This window comes from Loxodonta africana, chromosome 9 (genome assembly GCF_030014295.1).
Source record: "Loxodonta africana isolate mLoxAfr1 chromosome 9, mLoxAfr1.hap2, whole genome shotgun sequence".
In the NCBI taxonomy this organism is placed as follows: Eukaryota; Metazoa; Chordata; class Mammalia; order Proboscidea; family Elephantidae; genus Loxodonta; species Loxodonta africana.
In genome coordinates, this window is record NC_087350.1 from 121,534,891 (window position 1) to 121,555,965 (window position 21,075).

General features: G+C 59.3%; 1 protein-coding gene across 6 annotated transcripts; it reads left to right on the forward strand.

The window, feature by feature from the left end:
- Window positions 1–13,967: 13,967 nt before the first annotated feature.
- TMEM250 (transmembrane protein 250) lies at window positions 13,968–20,709 on the forward strand. 6 transcript variants are annotated; one of them, XM_010602049.3, is made up of 2 exons: window positions 13,968–14,205; window positions 16,270–20,709. In XM_010602049.3, the coding sequence occupies exon 2, from the start codon at window positions 16,376–16,378 to the stop codon at window positions 16,793–16,795; it is 420 nt and encodes a 139-aa protein (XP_010600351.1). In that variant the 5' UTR covers window positions 13,968–14,205; window positions 16,270–16,375; the 3' UTR covers window positions 16,796–20,709. The 6 variants fall into 6 exon arrangements, with proteins under 6 accessions (XP_010600351.1, XP_010600348.2, XP_010600349.1 ...); XM_010602046.3 differs by having other exon boundaries at window positions 13,969–14,205; window positions 15,749–18,758; XM_010602047.3 differs by lacking the exon at window positions 13,968–14,205 and adding an exon at window positions 14,389–14,818.
- The last annotated feature ends 366 nt before the right edge of the window (window positions 20,710–21,075 follow it).

Sequence of the window (21,075 nt, forward strand, 5' to 3'; positions counted from 1 at the left end):
ACCCAGCGTAATGTTTTCAAGGTTCATCCATGTCATAGCATGTATCGGGATTTTATTTCTCTTTGTGGCTAATGTGCCATTGTACGTATAGACCACAGCGTGCGAATCCATCATCTGTTGCTGGACACTTGGGTCGTTTCCGCCCGTTGGCTGCAGTGGACCGTGGTGTACAAGTATCCGTTTGAGTCTCTGATCTCAGTTCTCCTGGGCACATGCCTAGGAGTGGAACTGCTGGGTCACGCGGTACATCTTGAGGAAGCGCCACGCTGCTTTCCACGGGAGCTGCCCCGTTTTACGTTCCCACCCAGCAATGGGTGAAGGCTCCCACGTCTGCACACACTTGTCAACGCTGGTTGCTTTCCGTTTTTCGATTATTAGCCATCCTAGGGCGTGTGAGGGGGCATCTCGTGTGGTTTTGATTTGCATTTCCCTAACGACTAATGATGTTGACCACACTCTATTTCTAGGAGGTGCTTTCAGGATCTCTCCCTATTGGGGTGAGGGCATCCCTTCCACAGAAGGTGTTCTGGGCCCTGGCAGGGCCAAGGGTCAGAGGCCGCACTCGCATATTGACGCAGTTGGATGCTGGGTTCTCCCGAGGCTTTCCATAACGAAGGGTCGCTGCCAGGCGCCGGCACCCAGGTGTCCCAGGGATTTCAATCTCACAGGTGACCCCGAGGCTCATAACTCCTCCGAGGATGACGGTGTCCTTAGGAGAGGGACGAGTGGGACCTCCCTGAGTGCAAGCACTCAGCTATGTTTCTGACTTCCCCCCGCTTCTCGGGGTCCAAGCGGCACCCATTAAGCTCTCCACGCTGCGAGCAGGACCCACGATGGGGGAGTGGGTTGTGCCCCCGAAAAGATAGGTCCACGCCCTGACCCCGGTACGTGGGAACGTGACCGCGTTCGGAAACAGAATCTCTGCGGATGTGACCAGTTAAGACGAAGTCACCCCGGAGTTGCTGTTGTCATTAGTTGCCATCGAGTCGGCTCCGACTCACGCAACGTGACGTATAAGACAGCAAATTGTTGCCTGGTCCCGCGCCGTCTGCATGACTGTCGGCATGCTCGAGTCCAGTGCGGGGTGCCCTCCAGCCCAGAGGGCTCATCTTCCAGCACTGTATCGGACGGTATTCTGTTGGGATCCATACGGTTCTCATCAGCTGATTTTTGGAAGTAGATTGCCAGACCTTTCTTCCTAGTCTGTCTTAGTCTGGAAGCTCTGCTGAAACCTGTCTACCATGGGTGTCCCTGGTGGTATTTGAAATCCCGGTGGCATAGCTTCCAGCATCACAGAACATGCAAGCCACCGCAGTACGACAAACTGACAGACGGGTGGTGGCAACTAATGGTAACCATTTCTGATCATTATACGCTGGGCTACTGGAGTAGAAAAGCCAAAAAGCAAACCCATTGCCATCAAGTCAATTCCAACTCATGATGACCCTATAGGAACTGCCCCACAGCGTTTCCAAGGCTGTAATCTTTCATGGAAACAGACTGACGCATCTTTCTCCTGCAGAGTGGCTTGTGGGTTTGAACCTTCACCTGGAGCAGATCGGGGCCTAAATCCAATGGCTGGTGTCCTAGCAAGATGAGAAGAGGCACACAGACCCAGCAGAGAAGGCCGTGTGAAGATGGAGCAGAGGCTGCAGTGATGAGGCCACAAGCCAAGGACACCTGGAGCCACCACAAGAGAAAAGGAAGGGTCTCCCCCTAAAGCCTCGGAGGGCGCACAGCCCTGCCTGCACCTTGAGGCTGGCTCCAGAGCCATGAGGGAATAAACCACTGTTGCGTCAGTCCCCAGCGTGTGGGGGCAAAGATAACGCTCACAGTGGATGCCGCACGCCTGCCCTCACTCTCCACCACCCAGGGCCCACCGAGGCAGAACACGGGTCACTGTCTCCTTGGACTGCTCAAGGAACCCCCTCTCTGCCACCAAACCAGGGCACCAGCAGAGGCCCGAGCCAAAGGAACTGGTGCTGCCGGCTCCTCCCTGCAATGTGGTTTCTGGGAACACCGCCCCGTCCCCCTTTCTGGCTGGGAAACGCCAGGCTGCTGGAGCCCATGGGGTGGGAGTGGGGTGTGAGGTAGCAGCTTGTCTCCACCGGTGGGAGCGATCCTCACCCACGAAGGGATTCTTCTCAGGGGCCGTTCTGGTGGCCGTCTCCACCCCCTCAAATTCAGAAGCACACAGATAAAGGTGATGGGCCCTGGAATCCCAAAGAAAATTAAATCAATTACCAAGTCTGATAAAGGACTCGCGGTTTTTAATTAAACGAAGCTTAATTAAACGGCAGGCAAGCACGTTATGTCAATGGCTGATCAGGCCCTGGAGGATTGGGGCGGCTGAGCCTCCAGGCCAGGGATCAATGCCGCATGTGGGGGGATGGCCTGGCCGTGGGGGGTGAGGGTGGGTGGCACGGGGCTGAGGGCTGCCCCCAAATAACCACCTTCCATTCCCAGTGGGAGAGCCCTGGGATCTCCAGCCATGTGAGCCCCAAGTGCCAGGACATGCTCACAGCCACACAGCCAGCTGGGAGCCCTACTGTGATCTGGGGGCGATGGCCAGCCCTCCATGGGCCCCATCTCCAGGCATCTCCTCTCCCCAGTCGCAGGTCCCCCCGCAGGCACCCAGCACGGGCCCTGCGACACGGTATCTTTTCTCCCCAGTGCCCTCCTTCCCCACACCACCCCCACCCACCGGCCTGTCTGGGTTCCTCAGCCGCCTGAACCCAAGGCAATTACGGTCAGTGAAAGCAAAGGCCTGGAGGGCCAAAGGCTATTGGTGTCCGCCAGAGGCAGGTTAACCAATAAGCAAGGTCTGAACAGGCTTACTTGTGCTTACTTACTATTCTGTAGTGCACAATTTCACATGGGTTTCTCTTTATCTTTAGCCTACAGAGCCGTGTAAACCAGGACTGTGGCCCTGTGCAGGGGTCTGGGGACCACAGAGCCATGTGGGCCAGGACCTTGGCCCCACACAGGATTCTGGAGACCACAGGCCATGTAGGCCAGGACTGGGGCCCTACACAGCAGTCTAGGGAACCACAGAACCATGTGGGCCAGGACCATGACCCCATGCAGGAGTCTGGGGCCCACAGAACTGTGTGGGCCAGGACTGTGGCCCCGCACATGGATGTGAGGTGAGCATCTTTCCCGAGTGCCCACGTGTGTCAGGCACAGGGTACCACCCCATGCACCACCAAACTGCCACTGCCCAAGCTGAGGCCCTGACCACCACGGAGGTGACAGGGTAGCCAAGCAGAGTGGTAGCCGGGTGGACTCCTCGGGGTGCTGGGCTCAGGGATGTCAGGGGCTTTGTTTCAGCTCCTGGCTGGGCAGCTAGGGGACTTGAATGGGAATTAGACAGGCCCAGCTCTCATCTGACTACCCATGACCTTTGGTCTCGCCTCTCGAGCTTCTGCAAATTGGAGGTGATGACAGCACTGCCTCCAGGGCTGCTGGGGGGTCAGCGCCACCTGGGGCAATAATGCCCTCAGCAGGTGCCCGGGATGGCGTGCAGCCAGGCTGACCAAAGAGACCCAGCACAGCCCTCCAGCCCTTCTGCCAGGGGCTCACCAGCAAGCCTGAAGCCCCATAGATTCTGTGTGGGTGGATGACAGCCTCAGAGGCCGAGCACCTTGACTCTGTGGTCGGTGGCAATTCTGGTGGGAACCAGCCCCAGTCTGATGGTGCTGTCTCTCCCCGCTGAGAAAGCCCCCGGGGGAGCGCCGGCCTGACCTGGGGCCTTCAAGCCGGATTCCTGCGCCCACCCCGCCTTCCCCATTCTAGGCGCTGCCTGGGGCACTGATGGGTGTGACCCCCGCCCCCTCCGCCACCGAGAATCAAGCTGTGCAAAGAGGACCTCAGCCGCAAAGGTGGGATCTATATTTATTTCATCGCATGCAGAATTAATTAGACCGGGGTTTACAGCAACCATGGCAACACATGCAGAGAGGCTTGTCCCAGAAAACAGGAATTCATGAATAACCCCAAGCCCTGACACTGATGACCACGCCCAGCGCAGGGCGAACACGCGACCTGCCCTTGCCCAGCCCAGGGCACGTGGGCTGCACGGGCCACAAGCGTCAGTCCCAGATAATGGGTCGGCTAGCTGCCACCTGGGCGCTGACGTGTGATGGTCGTGTCTTTTGTGGCTGCTCCAACTGAGCTCTGTCACCTGTGGCGACCATGTCTGCAGATGAATGTCACAGGTGACAGCCAGGCAGTGCAGCCTCTGGTCCTGCCTACCTGGGTAGCACGACGAGCCCTGTGAGAAGACATTCATTCATTCGTTCACTCATGCATTTGACAGATACCCACTGGGCACCAAGTATGTCCCCATCTACTAGGGCTCTAGAGAAAGCCTTCCTTGTCTCTTTCAGCTTCTGCAGCCCCAGGCGTTCCTTGGCCTGTAGCCAATCCTCACATGCTCCAGTCCTCTGTGCGTCACCCTGTCCTCGCGTCTGTCCTTCTCTTTTCTAAAACATCATCCGGAGGAGATTAGGATAAGGGCCCAGTCTACTCTGGTGTGGCCTCATTAACTTAACCCATCATACCTGCAGAGAAAAACCCCATTTCCCCAAAGGAGGCCACATTACCCAAAGCAAGGTTGGGACTTCCACATAAGTTTCTGGAGAACACAATTCAACCCACAACAGGGATAGCCCCATGTGAAGGCAGCGAGGCAGGGGTGTCCCAGCTGGGGCAGCCAGTGGGCACATGAGCACTGACCAAGCCCTGCTGATCGCCAGGGCAGTGCTGGGGGGCAGCCTCAGACCCAGGGCACTTCCCCTGAGCAGTGGACCCAGCTGTCATGCCTCCCCCTGGGTGACTGTTGGACGTTAGCATTCAACAACAGGCAACAACATCACAACACCTCAGTGAGTGTAACTCCAACAACGAGCAGGGGCAGGAGCCTGGCCTGTGGTCAGTCCTTGCCTCCCGCTGTCCCAGGGGCATCTCAGTTCCTTTACCCCCCCCCCCCCCCCGCCACATAACGTTGAAGCATTAGAACATTCATCCTTGCCTGGCCAACCGCCCAAGCTTAAAAGGTAAAACCCCTCAGGGGTGATATCTTCTGTCATTCTTACTCACCCACTCTCCTCAGGGACCTTTCTGAGCTGGCCAAGCACCCCTGGCCGCCCCTCCAGACTTCCTGGCTCTTTCCAGAACCCCAGAACATGTGAGGCCACGGCAGGCCTGTGGATCCCCATGGGCCTGGAAGACCTTCTCAGCCAGCAGACCTTTGTCTTACACCTGAAGGGCTGAGCTGGAGGCCGGAGACACAGCTGGGCAGGGAGGAGAGGACTCAGGCTCGTCTAAACCTCGGCCCAGACAGCTGGGGGAAAGCCTGGGAGCTGCCCATGGAGCTGCCAGTCCCCACCCTCCTTAGAGCCCTGACAACCCATGGGGATAGTGGGGCCAGGAGGCCTGGACGAGTCAGGGGTAGGCCCAATGCTGGTCCCTGTTGTTCTCACTGTGGGTGTCCTCACACCCCACTTGCTACCTGAGAGCAGCTAGGCCCCTAGCGATCTCCTCAACTCATTTACTGGACCTCCTCGATGTCCCCCAGGAAGGACAGAGGCGGTGAAGTTCCTGGTGGACCATGACCCCACACTGTTTCCACGGTGGGTGCCCAGGTGCCAGCCTTACCACAATGCCCTGTCCACATCTCATCTTCTTACTCAACCTCTGTGCACCTCTGTTTTCTTATCTGTGAAGTGGGGTCCCTCTCCTGTGAAGTGTGGTCCCCCTTTCCTGTAAATGGGGTCTCCCCCCTCTCCTGTGAAGTGGGATTCCCCTCCAGTGAAGTGGGGTTTCCCATCTCCTGTGAAGTGGGGTACACCTTCTGTAAAGTGGGGTCCCTATCTCTTGTGAAGTGGGGTGTACCCTTTCCTGTAAAGTGGGGTCCCCCTCCTGTGTAGTGGGGTCTGGCGCCCCACACACTGTTGATTTGACAAGCCGTTCATGCTCGCACGTGGCGGATGGTGGCTGTGGTCCGGCCCCAGCCTCGTTTTGGGAAGGGGGACCGTGCCTGGGACCCCCGCGGGCCTGGGAGCAGCGCGGCGGGAAGGGCACGGGCGCCCCCTGCTGGCCGGCAGCGGTGCAGCCGGGCGGGCCCAAGGGGAGGGACAGGCCCAGAGTCCGGGGCCGTGTCAGCCGAGGGCATGGCCCGCGTCCTCGCGCTGAGCGCCGGCCCAGGCGCCCCCCCTGTACTGCCCACGCGGCCCCCATACGCGTATCCCCTCTTGGGACCCGTCGCGCCCTCGGTCTCCTACAGGGTTGCAAATCCCTCCTAGGCTCACCGCGTCAGCTTCACTCCTAAAAAGGGGGCTCCCGAGACGATGCAAGGAAACCTGGGCCCCAGGAGTGGCTGCACCCCGACCCGCAGCAGAAACTCCCTTCAGAAACCCCCTGCAGGCACGGCCTGCGCCTACCTGGTCATTTCACGCTCCGCTGACCCAGGAGGAAACTGAGGCTCCAAGAGAGGGGCCCCAGAGGAAAGAGGGGGAAGCCACGGTGGACCTCGCGCGGCTGTCAGAGCGGTAGGAGCGGGGAAACCAGTCAGCGGTGGGCCTGAACTCACACCCCCAGTGGCCGCCCAGGTGTGACCCTCGGGGAAACCCTCGCCCCACGGGATGCTGCGGCTGAGCCGGGGGCGCCCCCTCCTGGCCGCACACGGAACCCAGCCCGCCCTCCGGGCCGAACCCAGGCCGTGCAAACTCGGCCCCTCCGCGGGGGTCTTCACAGTCCCCCATGCGTGGGTCTGGGGCGCCCCTGTGCCGCTCCGTCGCCCGCATAGTGGCGGGTCGGCCTCAGGGAGCACACCCTGTGGCTCCAAGACCACCTACACGGGCCCCAGGGCCTCACTTTAACACCTGGAAGGCGTTTGTAGCTTTCTTTCTCCACATGCGCCCCAGGCCATGACTCACCGGTTGATGCACACAGAGGTGCACCACGTGTCACCCCCTCCGATGCTGTGATCACCCGCTTAACAAGGGAAGCCTGGGGGGCTGCGGGGACACACTGGCCTGTCCGGGCACAGCTGTGGCCAAGCTTGCCCTAACCACTCTGCAAAGGCCCCTCCCTGGGAGCCCCACGGACCCAGTCGTCTGTCAACGAGGGTAGGACTGGGGGGGGTGTAGGTGACCCCAAGTTCGAGATCACAGGGATTAACTGCAAGGGCTGGAAGGGGACCACTGGGAGTGCAGACCCTCAGCTCTCCGCAGACCTGGCAACTGGGACTCTCAGGGCATGAAGATTGGGTGACCAAAGGGAAGGTGCATCTTGGCTGTTCCTCCCTGGTGGCCATTCTCTGCTCACCTGCCCCCAGGTGCCCAGGTTGTTCCTCCCTGGTGGCTGCCCTCTGCTCACCTGGTTGTTCCTCCCTGGTGGCTGCCCTCTGCTCACCTGCCCCCAGGTGCCCAGGTTGTTCCTCCCTGGTGGCTGCCCTCTGCTCACCTGGTTGTTCCTCCCTGGTGGCTGCCCTCTGCTCACCTGCCCCCAGGTGCCCGGGTTGTTTCTCTCTGGTGGCTGCCCTCTGCTCACCTGCCCCCAGGTGCCCGGGTTGTTTCTCTCTGGTGGCCATCCTCTGCTTACCTGCCTCCAGGGTGTTAAATTGGCTACTGCATCCCCTTCCCCGCTCACCCTTCCCCCTAGCCTATCGCTCCCAGAGCTGGGCCTGCCTTGTTTTTAGTCCAGCAGCCCAGGCAGGGCAAGGACCCAGAGGGGTCCTGGTGAGCAGGGTTTGCTGCTGGAACAATGAGGCAAACACCCCAGTCAAGGACTCAATGGGGACCCCCAAGAGGCAGCACAGCTCACTCCCAGCAGGCCGGCCTGCGCCCTACGCAGAGACCCAGCCAGGCCTGAAGGGTGGTCACAGCCCTGAGTGCACAGAGCACACAAGCCCACCATCGTAGGCGTGATAGGAAAGCTCAGTGGGAGCCCAGGAAGACTTCCTGGAAGAGGGACCTTGAGTGGAACCTTGAAGGATACAAAGAAGAGTTTGCCTGGGAAGGAAAATGGGGAGGTGCTCCAGGAAGAGGGAGTGTGGGCAAAGGCCTGGAGGCATTAGGCAGCTTGCCTGGGCTGGGAGCCACACTCGATTTGGTTTCCTGGGGCAGAGAGGCCCGAGAACAGCTGGGCCTAGACAGTCCTGGGAGTTTTGAAAAGGGGCCTGGACTCTTGACTGTGGGCAGAGCCACTGAGGCTGGGGGTCTGATTTGTCCTGGGAAGACCCTCTGCTGATGTGAGGAATGAAGCCTCGAGCAGGAGATGCAACCTGTGGGTTCTGAGTCTGTGTCTGTTCCCAGGGAGGGTCAGTGAGAACGGTGATGGAGGACCCCGGGGCAGGTCCTCTGGTGCGGCAAGAGGGGGCAGAGGGCTACAGATGTACAAATCTGCATGCAACAGCCCTACGGACAAGGGTTTTCACTGCAGCATTATTTATAGCAACAAAAAGTTGGCACCAACCTGCACGTCCAGCTGAAGACAAATGACCGGGTAAATGACGGCACATTGCACACTGGAATTCTGTGTGGCCATCAAGTGTTAGATTGATGGAGAGTATTTGCTGACAGGGAAGACAGCAGAGTGCAAACCTATGAGCAAGAGCTTCCCTGTTTGGATAATTGAATAAAATAAGGCACTCGCCTGGTGGAGGGCAGGGCTAGGGCACAGCCACCACGAGGCTGCCCAGTTGGGGCGCCGGGCTGGAGCTTCATGTGCTCAGTGGTCCCACAGGTGAACTCAAACGGTGCCCGAAGGGTGGTCATGCCCATGATCAACTCAGAGAATGTCTGTGAGGGCGTCCCTGCTCTCCCCTCCCCTCCCTTATCCTCCTCTCCTTTTCCCCAGTTAGAATTAGACAAAACGTAGAGTTGATTCTGGCTGAAAGAGCTTCACCAAATTTTACAAAAAGGACCACAACACCCCACGAAGCTTTGGTGCGGTTTTTGGAGCATGATTGCTTGTGCCAGTCTGGGGCATCGCTGCGGCCCCATTGGCACACGTCACCCGTCCAACAGAAACGAAAGAACCGGAAAACAGCAGACCTGTCACGTCTTTGGGGTGAACTCTTCAGAGCACGTGGCCTCTATGACTGTGTCTTCCTCCCCCGAGGACGACGGGTGAAGAGTGGCCCTGTCTGGCTGTCACCTCCCAAAAGACAAATGCTCTTTAAGTCAAAATCCCCGTGTAACCAAGAATCGGATGTAGGACAGGCAGGCTCGGAGGGAGATGTCAGTGAAAATGGAACTATTTCGTGCACACTTCACTTCTCATGGTCTGTTCTGGAAAAGTCTGGAAGGGAACCGGAGTCCGAAGCTGAAGTGAGCACGGGGGCCTCTGGGGCCAAACAAAACCAAAGTGGAACTTGTTCTGATCATTCAGGTAACATAAATGGAGCTGCCGCGTTCCCACAGACGGTGCCTGGTTGGTGGAGAATCTAGGGAGATCAGTTCCAGCTGGGAAGACCGGCTGCCGGGCTCTCCCCGTGGGCGGCGCCCAACCCCAACAGCCTCCTGCACCCTTGGCAAGGTGCTTGGCCCAGCGTTCACTGTGAGCCTGTTTGCTGTAATTCATCACTTCCAGGCCTGCCGATTATTCTGGGACTGATTAAATTAGCAAATGCAATCACAATCTGAAGCAAGTTAATTGAGAGAATTTATTCCGGCCTGACAGTTTTATGCATGTTTGATGAAATATTAGAAGGTTTGTTTTTGATTCTGCATAATTTAACTTTAAATCCTGCACTGGGGTGGAGGGGGGCATCAGCCATTAACGACCAAAATAAACCTTTTTGAAGATGTATCTATTTATGATTTATTTCTGAGCATAGTGTCTCCCAGAATTTTTTTGGTGCCGTCGCCAAAGTGACAAATATGTTTAAAGTAACATTTCCAGCCCGTCTGTCTACCCTATAAATCTGCCAGAATGTATGCAATTCATTAAAAGTTTTGAAAGAAGTACAAGTTAGCATTTATATTGCAACAAGTGACACATAAACGCGTGTTTGTCTTCCCAGCGCGCGATAAAATACACCTGCCGTGCCAGAATCACCCCCACTCCACAGCGGAAAGAGGCCCTGTCACAAATCTTCACTCCTGTCAGCACGAAACTGTTCAATCAACAGGGGGATGAGTTGTGTCTTTTGTGAAATTAGCACAGGAGAAAATACAACCGGGGCCTGGGCCTGGGTAGCCCTGGGAGGGGCTAGCTGGAGGCCTGAGCGCTGACCTTGACCATACGGGTCTTGGTTCTAGGGGAGGCATCCCCAGGGACGGCCAGGACCACCAAGATCTGTCCACTAGTTAAGTCCTCGGCTTGTTTGAAAGAGCATTTCTTGGCTTCTCTAAAGTAGCATTTATTGAGCACTAATTCTGCCCTGGATGATGCAGTTAACGAGCTCGGCTGCTAACCAAAAGGTTGGAAGTTCGAGTCCCCCCAGAGGTGCCTCAGAAGAAAGGTTTAAAGATCTACTCCTGAAAAATTCAGCCACTGAAGACCCTATGGAGCACAGTTCTACTCCAGCACACGTGGGGACGCCATGAGTCAGAGTTCAACTTGGCGGCAAGTGGTTACACTGGCCTGGGCCTTGGCACCACCAAATCCTCTCAGAGCCACTAGGGCTGTACCGCCAGGGTCTCCGCTCACAGGTGACGACGTGACACTGCGGAAGGGGGAGCGGTTGATCCAACCATGGGGTCACCTCTGGCAGCCTGGGGAAGAAGGGTGGGTCTGCTTCTGAAATCGGGGCAACCATCTGCAATCCAAGTGCCCTGGACCATCCCCAGCGTCACTCGCAAAGCCCAGCAGACACGGGTTTCTGCGCGGTTGCCCAGCGTCCAGCGGAGTTGGAGCGGACCACCGCGGCTTCACCCTGCCCAAAAGAAACAAAACCCAAATCCAGTGTCGAGTCGATTGCAACTCATGGCGACCCTACAGGACAGAGCAGAACCACCCCCGAGAGTTTCCAAGGAGCACCTGGCAGATTCCAACTGCTGACCCTTTGGTTAACCAGCCGTAGCACTTAACCACTACACCACCAGGGTTTCCGCCCAAAAGAAGAGGCTGCTGCAAAGGAACAGGACTGAACCTAGTACATGAATATTCACAGAAGCACCCAGCATCGCGGCCTGAGGCCTCTGTCCCTGCAGCTCTCTGGCCGCCATTTTTTACTGTGGTAAAATATACAGAACACGAAACCTGCCACTTGAACCATTTTTAAGTGCACAATTCAGTGGCATTAATTACCTCCACCATGCTGGGCAACCATCACCACTATCCATTTCCAAAACTTTTTCATCAGCCCCTACAGAAACTTGGTACTCCTTCAACAACTCCACTTCTCTTCCCTCCAGCCTCTGGTCACCACTAGTAACCTTGGTCTCTCTGCATTTGCCTATTCTAGATATTTCACATACAATATTCGGCATTCTGCGACTGACTTAACCCAGCATGTTTTCAAGTAGTCTGTTGGGGTATGCATCAAGACACCATCTCTCTCTATAAGCAAGTAGTACTCCACTGTTCGTATAGATCACATCTTGTTTACCTATTCGCCTGTGGACGAACATGGTGTCTCCACCTGTTGGCAACCGTGAACGTTGGTGTACATGACCCACCGAGTCCCACGCGTGGACACAGGAAGGTAAGGGCTTATGAAAGCAGGGCTGGCAATCCACACAGAGCCCAGGCTTGTGCTGTGATTTGAAGCATGAGACAGACCTGACCCACCAGGGTGCTTCACGCAGCCAGCAGGTGGTGTCAACCCCATGGACTAAGCTGCCAGGTGGTTGGGGGGGGCGGGGGAGCTGCCCCAGAAACCAAGGTCCGCTGAGCCCCCACACCAAAGCAGGCCTATGCAGCAGCCATCTGTAGGAGAGGAAGTTGGGGCTCAGTCTTCCTGGATGACCAAGGTCACATTGGGAGAGGTGGAACCCCTGGGCTGGACTTAGACCCTATGCAGGGCTCTTGTCTCTTGGGTCACCCTGCCTCCAGCAGTGTTCCCTGTGGAGGCCACCGTGCAGGGGACAGGACAGGGCCTGGGGAGGTTAGTGTGGGGTGAGGGGCTGGAAGTGGGCACCTGCTCAACCGCAGAATTGCTTTAATCAAGTTCCATTTCATCTGGCTGTTTCCATCAAGTGTGCGCTGCCAGCAGGAACCCCAGTGATGTCCTCTGACTGCTCCGTGTCTTTCCTGCCACCTGCCTGGGTCCACCTGGGCCACCCACATGGCCTCAGCCTTGGAGAGCTCCAGCCCTGTGGCGGCTGCCAGGCCACAGATGGGTCAGGGACCAGCCTTTCGAAGGAAGGAGAACGCATCAGGGATCCTGGTAAGGAGAGGTGGTGTTTCTGAAGCTCCTCCTGAGGTTATTTAAACGTGTGCACGATGTGGAAACAGCATCTTAAACTATGGGCGGTGGTTTAGAACTCTGAGTGGCCCAGAGGCAGAACCATGAGGGAATCAGTATGATTTTGCTCTGAGGGAAGTCAGACCCCCACTTTGGGAGGGTGGCACCCAGTTGGAGGCAGCTTCCTAGAGAAGGGGCTGCTTGAGCTGGGTGTTGAAGGATAAGTAGGAGCTTTCCACAGGGCAGGGGAGGAAGAGAAGCAAGCACAACAAGGCGAAGGATGAGGCCCGAGAGCGGTGGGGTCTCAGAGTTGATGAAGGAGTTGCAGGAGAAAGCTTTGGACACGAGGCTGGAGCCGAAAACGAAGCTTCAAACAGGATCCCCGGGTCTGAGGTCAGGCCAGTATGGCCATTTGTGAAACCCAGCCCGGAAGATGTGGCTTAAAATCCTCCGACTCCCATCCTGTCCTGCTGCTACGCTTCACCGCTGCGCCGAGGCTTTATGGCCCTCCCGCCGCACCTGGCTCAGGGCCTTGATCCTCACCACCTCTCCATCCCCTCCTGATCCTGCCCCTGCTGGACCCTCCTCACCGACGGGACAGGGCAGAGCAGGGCAGGGCAGGGGCGGGTGGGCCAGGACCACACACACACCAACTGAGGGCGGGAAGGCTCACGGGGGGGCCTGGAGACCCCAGAAGGTCAGCAGGTAAAGGCACTGCCCGACGTCCCCTGTGACGCTCCAGAGGGGTGCCCAGTAACGGAAACATTCACAGAAAAGCCAGAACTCCCAGTCGCCCGGGGGTGCGGGAGCCGACTGACTGACAACGTCAACAAAACTCAGAGCTTTTCGACTAAGCCGACCAAGGGGTCCCCCTTCCCTGACCCTCGGCTGAATCCGAGCAGCTCCTCCTGGGCAGTGGAGCCCTCCTCCCCCAGGAAGGGGCGCCCAGGCCCTGACTGCCGACGCCCGCACCAAGGCCAGCGGCTGGACTCTGTGCCCGAGGCGGCCCCCCAGCCTCGGCTTCTGCCCGGGGTCTCCCCGCGGACCGCAGAGGCGCTTTCCTGCGCTGCGCAGCCCCGGGTCCTCTCGGGTCCGGCTCGCCTGCCCCGCCCCAAGGCCCGACGGCCGCGGATCCCTCCGGGCGCGGCCCGGGTGTGCGGCACAACGGGTCTCCGGCCGGCCGCCCTCCTCGGGGCCCGGGGCTTGGGGAAAACGCCGCCCACAGCCGCCCTCCCGGCCTGCGCATCCGCGCTCTACCCGCCGGCCCCGGGCGCAGCGGCGCGTGCGCGGAGGAGCGGCCAGAGGGCGGCGCGCGCAAGCTTGCTATCTGCGCTTGCGCAGGACAAGCGCCGGCGGCGTACGTGCGGGTGACGTTCACGGGTCGCTCGCTCGCTCGCTCGCTCGCACGCACGCACGCACGCACGCACGCACGCACGCACGCACGCACGGCGTCCGGGAAGCGCCGAGTTCCGGGACGCCAGAGTAGGCCCGCGAAGGGGACTGGGAGGCGCTGCTCGGTGCGGGCGCAGGGGAGGGCTGTGGGGAGGGCCCTACGGTGGCCGCAGAGGGACGCGCTACGGCGCCCACGCTGGGCCAAACGCCGCCGCCGCCGGGTGCCGGCGCCCCTTCGCCTGCGGGGCGGTCCCGGGCGGGGATGTGTGACGCTGGCCCGGGACCAGACCCCGACGGCCGTCCAGCCCGGCGGCCCGCGTCCTCCCACTGACCGCGCGAGGCCCCGCGCCCTCGGCAGCATGCGGCCGCCCCGCTCTTCGCGCCCCGGACCCCAGCGTCGTCGCCGGGCTCCCCAGCGGCTCGGGACGCCGGCGCCGCCACGGAGAGGGCACCCGGTGAGCGGGCCGGGGGCGGCTGGGGGACTCGCCCGGCGGGTGACCAGGCCACGGGGCCGCGCCGAGGGCGGAAGTGGCGGCGGGCCCGGCGGGCCGTCTCCAGGGCAACGGGCCGGGCGGGGCGCGCGGGACCCGGAAGTGGCTGCGGCCTGTTGGTGGCCCGAGCTGTGCGGAGTTCCGGCCCGAGAGGCTCGGGGCCGGGCCCGGCTCGCCGTGGTCCTGGTCCTGGTGCTGGTCCTGGCCGGCCGCCCCGAGCGGCGCGTCCCGGGGCCCGGGAGGCGCGGGCTCCTGCCTCGTTAGAGGAAGCGGGCCGAGGCGCCGCCGTCGCTGTGTCGGGCCCTGCAGTGATGGCAGCTGTCCGCCCGGGGGTCCACAGCGCCTCCCAGACACAAGCCGACCAGCCTCTGGGTCTCCTGCGGCCCGCGGAGGACACCGTCCTCGTGACTCAGGCCGTGAAGCCTGGGGGACCCGGGTCCTGGGGAGGGAGCCGCCTCAGGGCCCTGCAGTGGGTGCTTCCGCCGGCCCCCAGCCCAGCCCCCGTGCCACCCCACCCGCCTGGACCCGGACCGGGAACAAACGCGGAGGCACAGATGGGGCGGTGGGCAGGGCACAGGTGAGGTCCCCGGGAGCACGGGCCTCGGTGGCCCGACCCGTGCAGGAGGCGGAGCGGGGTGTCTCCTGGACGGCGTGACCGCGCCTGGTGGGAGGGCCGAGCACTCCGCCAGGGAGGCCCGGTTGAGAGGGACGGAGAGGGCATGGTGGTCTCGTAGTTCTTGGAAGTGGTGGGCTTGAGACCCGAGGTGAAGCTCCAAATTCTCCACCCCCTCGGTTAAGTGTCGTTATAGAAGCGCTCTCCGCAGAGGAGAATAAAGAAATGTAGTGGCCGGGGGGGGGGGGAGGGGGGGGAGAGGGAAGGAGCAGGCTGGAGGACACCACGGGAAGGTGGCAGTGGGGCCGGGCGGGTCGCACGCGCTCCCCGGCCTCGGCCGCCAGGACTGGCTAGCAGGAGCCCAGCGCCCAGACTGAAGTCGGAGGGCGCCCTTGGCAGCGGCCCCTCATCCTGTATCCAGCGTTCTCCCTCAGGTCTTACACATCCCTGCTTCCGGTACTTTATTTCCATCCACAAGTGACTTACGCGAGCAGCAAATAGCTTTTATTAGGTGAAAACAGAACCATTTGCTATTTCTGAGGAAAAAAAAAAAAAAACCATTGCCATTGATTGATTCCTACTCCTAGCGACCTACAGGAAGGTAGACCTGCTCCCTTGGGCTTCCAAAGCTGTAATCTTTATGGAAGCAGATTGCCACATTTTGCTCCCGAGGAGCAGCTGGTGGGCTCAAACTGTGCGCCTTTCAGTTAGCAGCTGAGCACTCAACCACTGCGCCACCAGGGCCCCTTTTATTTCTGAGAACCCCTGGTGGATACCATAGGCATGGTCAGTGGTGGCCAGTGCCCTGGTGACAACACTGGCTGTCATCTGTATTAGCCTACTTCCCACAACCCTGGGAAGGCAATGCAGTGGCGTCTCCGTGTGACCCATCAGGAGCCAGTCTCGGAGGTGACATTACACCAGGATCCAGGCGTAGCAGGAGGACCCTGAGCCCCGCCCCGCTGCCTGCCCTCACCCCAAGCACTCACCTGTGGAGTTGCTGGAACGAACCCTTCGCTTCCCCTTTGGGGGACCATGGAGGCCTGTAATCTCCGGGTAAAGCAGCCACAGATGGCAGGGAGCATGGCCGTGACAAGCAAAAGCAGTGGGTGAACCGAACGAGTGGAGCTGTGCAGAGTCCGTCCGAGCATGAGGGTGGGTGACCTCGTGAGTGAGGCCTGTCCTAGCCCCACCAGGCTCATGCAGCCAGCTGCAGCTATCAGAACGGCTTGGGGACCTGGGCTGGGGGAGGTCCTGGCCCTTCTTTCCAGCACCCAGAGTGGACCGGGTGCTTCTGGTCTTGCACATTGTATGGTCCCATCCCAGCGTCTTCTGGCGTTTGTGACAGGGAGGGCCAACACGTTGGCCGGGGTGTCCTGGGCTGACTGGCCCCTCTCCTGCCCTCTCCCTTCCAGGCCAGCATCTCCCTGGGGCCTCAGCCATGGGCTCCCAGGCCTAGGCGCTCATGACGCCTCTGCCGACTGCCTCCTGGCCGCCGCGAGCTCGCGCCGCCGGGCCCCAATGCCGGTCATCCCCATCCCACGGCGGGTGCGCTCCTTCCACGGCCCGCACACCACCTGCCTGCACGCCGCCTGCGGGCCGGTGCGCGCCTCCCACCTGGTGCGCACCAAGTACAACAACTTCGACGTCTACCTGAAGACGCGCTGGCTCTATGGCTTCATCCGCTTCCTGCTCTACTTCAGCTGCAGCTTGTTCACGGCGGCGCTGTGGGGTGCGCTCGCTGCGCTCTTCTGCCTGCAGTACCTGGGCGTGCGCCTCCTGTTGCGCTTCCAGCTCAAGCTCTCGGTGCTGCTGCTGCTGCTCGGCCGCCGGCGCGTCGACTTCCGCCGGCTCAACGAGGTGCTCATTCACGGCATCCATGTCACGGTGCTGCTGGTCGGCGGCCTGGGCTGGTGCTTCATGGTCTTCGTGGACATGTGAGGCGTGCTGGTCGGCCGCCTGGGCTGCGGCTTCATGGTCTCCGTGGACCTGTGAGGCGTGCTGGTGCCGCCCCTCCCTGGTTCGGGCGCAGGGGCGTCGGTGGCCGCATTCTCCCCAAGGTGGGGAGGCCAGGTCCTTGGAAACCTGTCTGCCCACCGTTCCACCTGAGGTCTGCAGGCCCCTAGCAGAGGCGGCCTGGTGGCTTCACCCGCCGTCCACAGGTCTTCAGCACAGGAGAGAAAAGGGCTGAGACTTGTTCTGAGACTTGTCTTTCTGCTTCCCCCTCCCATGTGCGCACTTGGCAGGTGTCCCCTCCCGCCACGTGCCTGTGGTTTGTGTACACACTTGGTCAAGTCGTCCTGGGTGTGGGGCCTGTCTGTCCATTCTGCACTTGGAGACCTCCTTGTGGCTCCCTTAACCCCTTCTCCGGAACAATATCTGGCATGACTTTACCCCCCCCAATGGAGTGGGAGACCCTCAGCCCCCGGGTAGGGGGTGTCACCAGGACAAACCCAGAGGATCCACCCTCCCGTCCCACCCCTTGTCCGCCACCCAGCCGAGCCATAGGAAAGCGTTGGCTCCACTCGCTGCACTGCACTGCCACCAAGCTCTGCACTCCACCCACCCCCCCACCATTCCAGCACAGCCCTTGACCCCCTCTGTATGTCCCTGGCGTCCTGGCACAGCCCTTGTCTCCCTCTTTCCCCAGTGTCCTGGCCCAGCCATCGGCCACCTCCTGAGCGACCATTGGGCTAAGAGCTGCGAGTCACAGGCCAGGCTTCAGGGTCATGGATTTGCTTAGATACCTGCCATAGGAACTGCAGGTGGTCTGGGCAGACTCCTAGCTCAGGCCGGGATCTCCTGCTCCCAAGTAGGAAAGCACTGTGTTGTCCTGTGCTAGCTGGGTCAGTGGGTCCAGGGCAGGGCTACTGCAGGCCTGTCATCCTGGCAGTCTGTGGAGAACTGCAAAGCTGGGTGCTGTGAGTCTAGTCAAAGGGGGCTTTCTGGGAAGGCAGTGTGATTCCTTTGTGGTTTGTGGGCGCTCCCCAGATTGAGCTCTCAGCACCTGGAGCAGCAGCTGAGGTTTCCAAGGCCTCTGGTTATACGCTGTGGGAAAACCCACGCAGACTTACCCAGGGAGTAGCTCTCAGGAGTCAGATATGAAGGCAGGCCAGGGCTGTGAGTAAAGACACACCTGCTGCTTTGTCCTACCTCATGGGTGAGAAAGCAGTCAGGCATGGGAAGCAAAAACCAGTGCGGGCGCAGGAGAAGCTGGACTGGGTAACAGCTGTTGTGGAAAGGGCCAGTGTCGCCCCAGCCCTCACCCCCACAGGGCTCTGTGTCCCTGTGGTGTGGTGATGGCTGGCTGTAGACAGGAGATGGTGGACACTGGTGAGTGGAAGGGGTCTCTGAGTAGTGGCAGACACTGGGGACCAAGACATAGGCCCAGCACTGAGGACGACAAGCAGGCAGCACTGGTCTCACCCTGGAAGCTGGTCATCTCCTCCCCCTCTCCCTGCCTCCCAGGGAGACCAGCAGCCCGACGACTTGTCTGGACCCTTGTGTGCCCCCAAAAGAGACCTCGAAAAACCTAAATCAGGTACAGAAAGCAAAAAACCTCAGCTGTGCAGCCATGCTCTTGACTCTGGTCAGCTCCTGCTCTGTGTCCCCCGACATGGCATCCGTGGGGGCTTGCTGGGTAGGGCTGCTCCCGCCAGGTGGGTCTGAGTGAGCAGGTGGGCGCTCGGGAGCCGTTGCACTAAGTCATGAGCTGCTCAGATCCACCAAGTCCTCCCACCGGGAGGGCGAGGCAGGCACGTGTCCACGGGCCCGGGCAGCAGGGAGGGTCCTCACGGCAGCACCCAGCTGATGGTCCTGTCACGCTGACCTGGTGCGCGTCTCAGTGCCTGGGAGATTCTCTATAAACTGAACCACCTGCATTAAACTTAATTTTCCTAACGTGCGGATGGAGTGATTGCTTAAAGCCAAACAGCTCCTTTGTTTATAAAGTATTTTGTTAAGAATATACACAGCAGAACACACCAATTCAAGTTTGCGCGTGTACAGTTCAGTGACGTTGATTACATTCGTCGAGTTGACAGCCGTTCTCACCCTCCTTTTCTGAGTTTTCCTCCCCCATTAACGTAAATTCACTGCCCTCTAAGGTTCTTGTCTAATCTTTGAAGTTGCTGTTGTCAATTGGATCCCAAACTCAATCCCTTTTTTAAGGATGTAATAAACCACCAAAACACCCACGGACACCATTGTCACCAGCCGACTTGACATTTTTAAACACGAGTTGGCCGTGCAGTGTGAGCTAATGTGTTTGCCCAGGGTGCCTCTGGCCGCAAGGCCACTATGGGACCCTGTCCTAGGACTGGTCAGAATCACAGGCCAGCCACCGAGTTTGGAGCATAGCGAGGACCCCAGGTGGGTCCCCAGTGGCTGCCTTTGCCAGCAGAACCCTCTGGGTGTTCCAGTGACTGCTCGAAGAAGGCTAGAGGTGGCAGTGCTCTAGCCTCGCTGAATAACGCTCGCTCGCTGTAAACGCAGTGAGCTCTCAACTTCGGGGAGAATGCATGTGCTCGGAAAAACACTGGAAAAAAAAATAACCAACCAGAGCTGCAGTTCTTGTCTAACCCAAAAGCAATTTGAGAAAGGAGCCACGTCATTACTTAGTCTCTTTGTTTCATAAAGGCCACACTAGCGTCTTTGAAAGGGGAATTGGTGAGTCCTTTTTTTCCCACTGGCAGATTTCTTCCAACATGACGATGGTGACAATGATGATCGTCCTTCCAAGCAGCCAGAAAACGTCACGTAAGAGGAAACCGGTTCAGTTTACGTATCGACGCCTCTGTCATTTCTGGAGCTTGTGTGACACCAGAAGGAAACTGTGCGGGTCACGTTGGGATGTAGCCTGAGTTGGTGATGGCAAGAATTCCCAGTGTCCTCACAGAGACCCCCCCTGCCAACACAGGAGACTCAGAAGGCGTGCCCCGAAGGTCTTCATTCTCACACACTCCTCGGGTGGGGAGCTGGGTGCTGGGCCCTGAGGCTGCTGTGCAGGTGTCCTTGAACCCAGATCTGGGTGGGTCAGATGACCACCCCCTTGGTGAGCTCCCCCACTCCTTCCCTGTCCCTTCTCCCCCTTTTTCTTCTCAGGCCTCACCTCCCTCTTCCCTCCTTCCATTTTCCTCCCCCTCCTCCTGCTCTAGCTCCTCCTTCTCTGCTAACTCCGCCCCCTCCCCTCCTTCTCCTCCTCCTCTAACTTCCCCTTAGCTGAGATCAGGTGGCTCAGGGGCCCCAGAAGCACGTTTCTCGTTTTGACGGAGGCCTTTGATTTGCCAGGATGGTGACAGTGGCGCTGCACTGGTTTTGTCCCTCTACTGCAGCTGGCTGGTTGCAGTGACATGTCCACAGGAGCCCCACCTCCACCTGGCCCCTGGCTGTAGTGGGTTTGAGCTGCTCTCCTCCTCCGTTTGGGTCTGCACTCTCCACTGTGCAGCCTCTAGCCACAGGACCCTTGAAATGCAGCTACTGAGAAGGCAACTATTAATTAGATTTCATCTTAATTAAATGTGAGTGCCTACAGGTTACTAGTGGTTACCTCTTTGGACAGCAAGATATGTTAATATCCTCCAAACCTCCCGGGAGCACCCACGGGTGGGGACTGGGCTGGGGGCCCATGAGGGTGGCCCGGCAGGCAGAATGGTGCATAGCGGGAGTGCGCTTGCCTTGGGCCTGCTCCCCTCTGGCCAGAGCCTCTGAGCAGGCCCTCCTGGGTGATGGGAGAGGCCTGTCGCGGCTTTTCCCCCAGCAGGATTTGCCTGATGGCTCTCTTCCACTGGGCAGTCACCTTCTTTAGAGAATGCTTCTTGAGGCTGTGGATGGCTGCCATACCGGCCCAATGACTTGTTACTGTGTGCTGGAGCACAGTGGTGACAGAGAGCCCCCCAGATGGTGTCCGTGCTTTAATCGGCACCACACAGACTGGTCTCCGGGGCTGTGATGGCACCATGAGGCAGTGGACACCAGCCACAGCTGGCCAGGACCTATGTGGAGCAGGAGAGAAGGACAGGGGAGGGTCACGCCCTGAGGGACAAGGGCAGTGGCAGGAATGTCTCATTTAGAGATTTATTTGCTCATTATGGGCTCCACGTCTCCATGGAAAATGGGAATGACTTGGTTGCTTGGAGTTTCCTAAAGCTCACAGTGGGCAGCCAGGGGTCAGGGTGGGGCTGGAGACGAAACCTGGCTGGGCGGTCACAGAGCCACTTGCA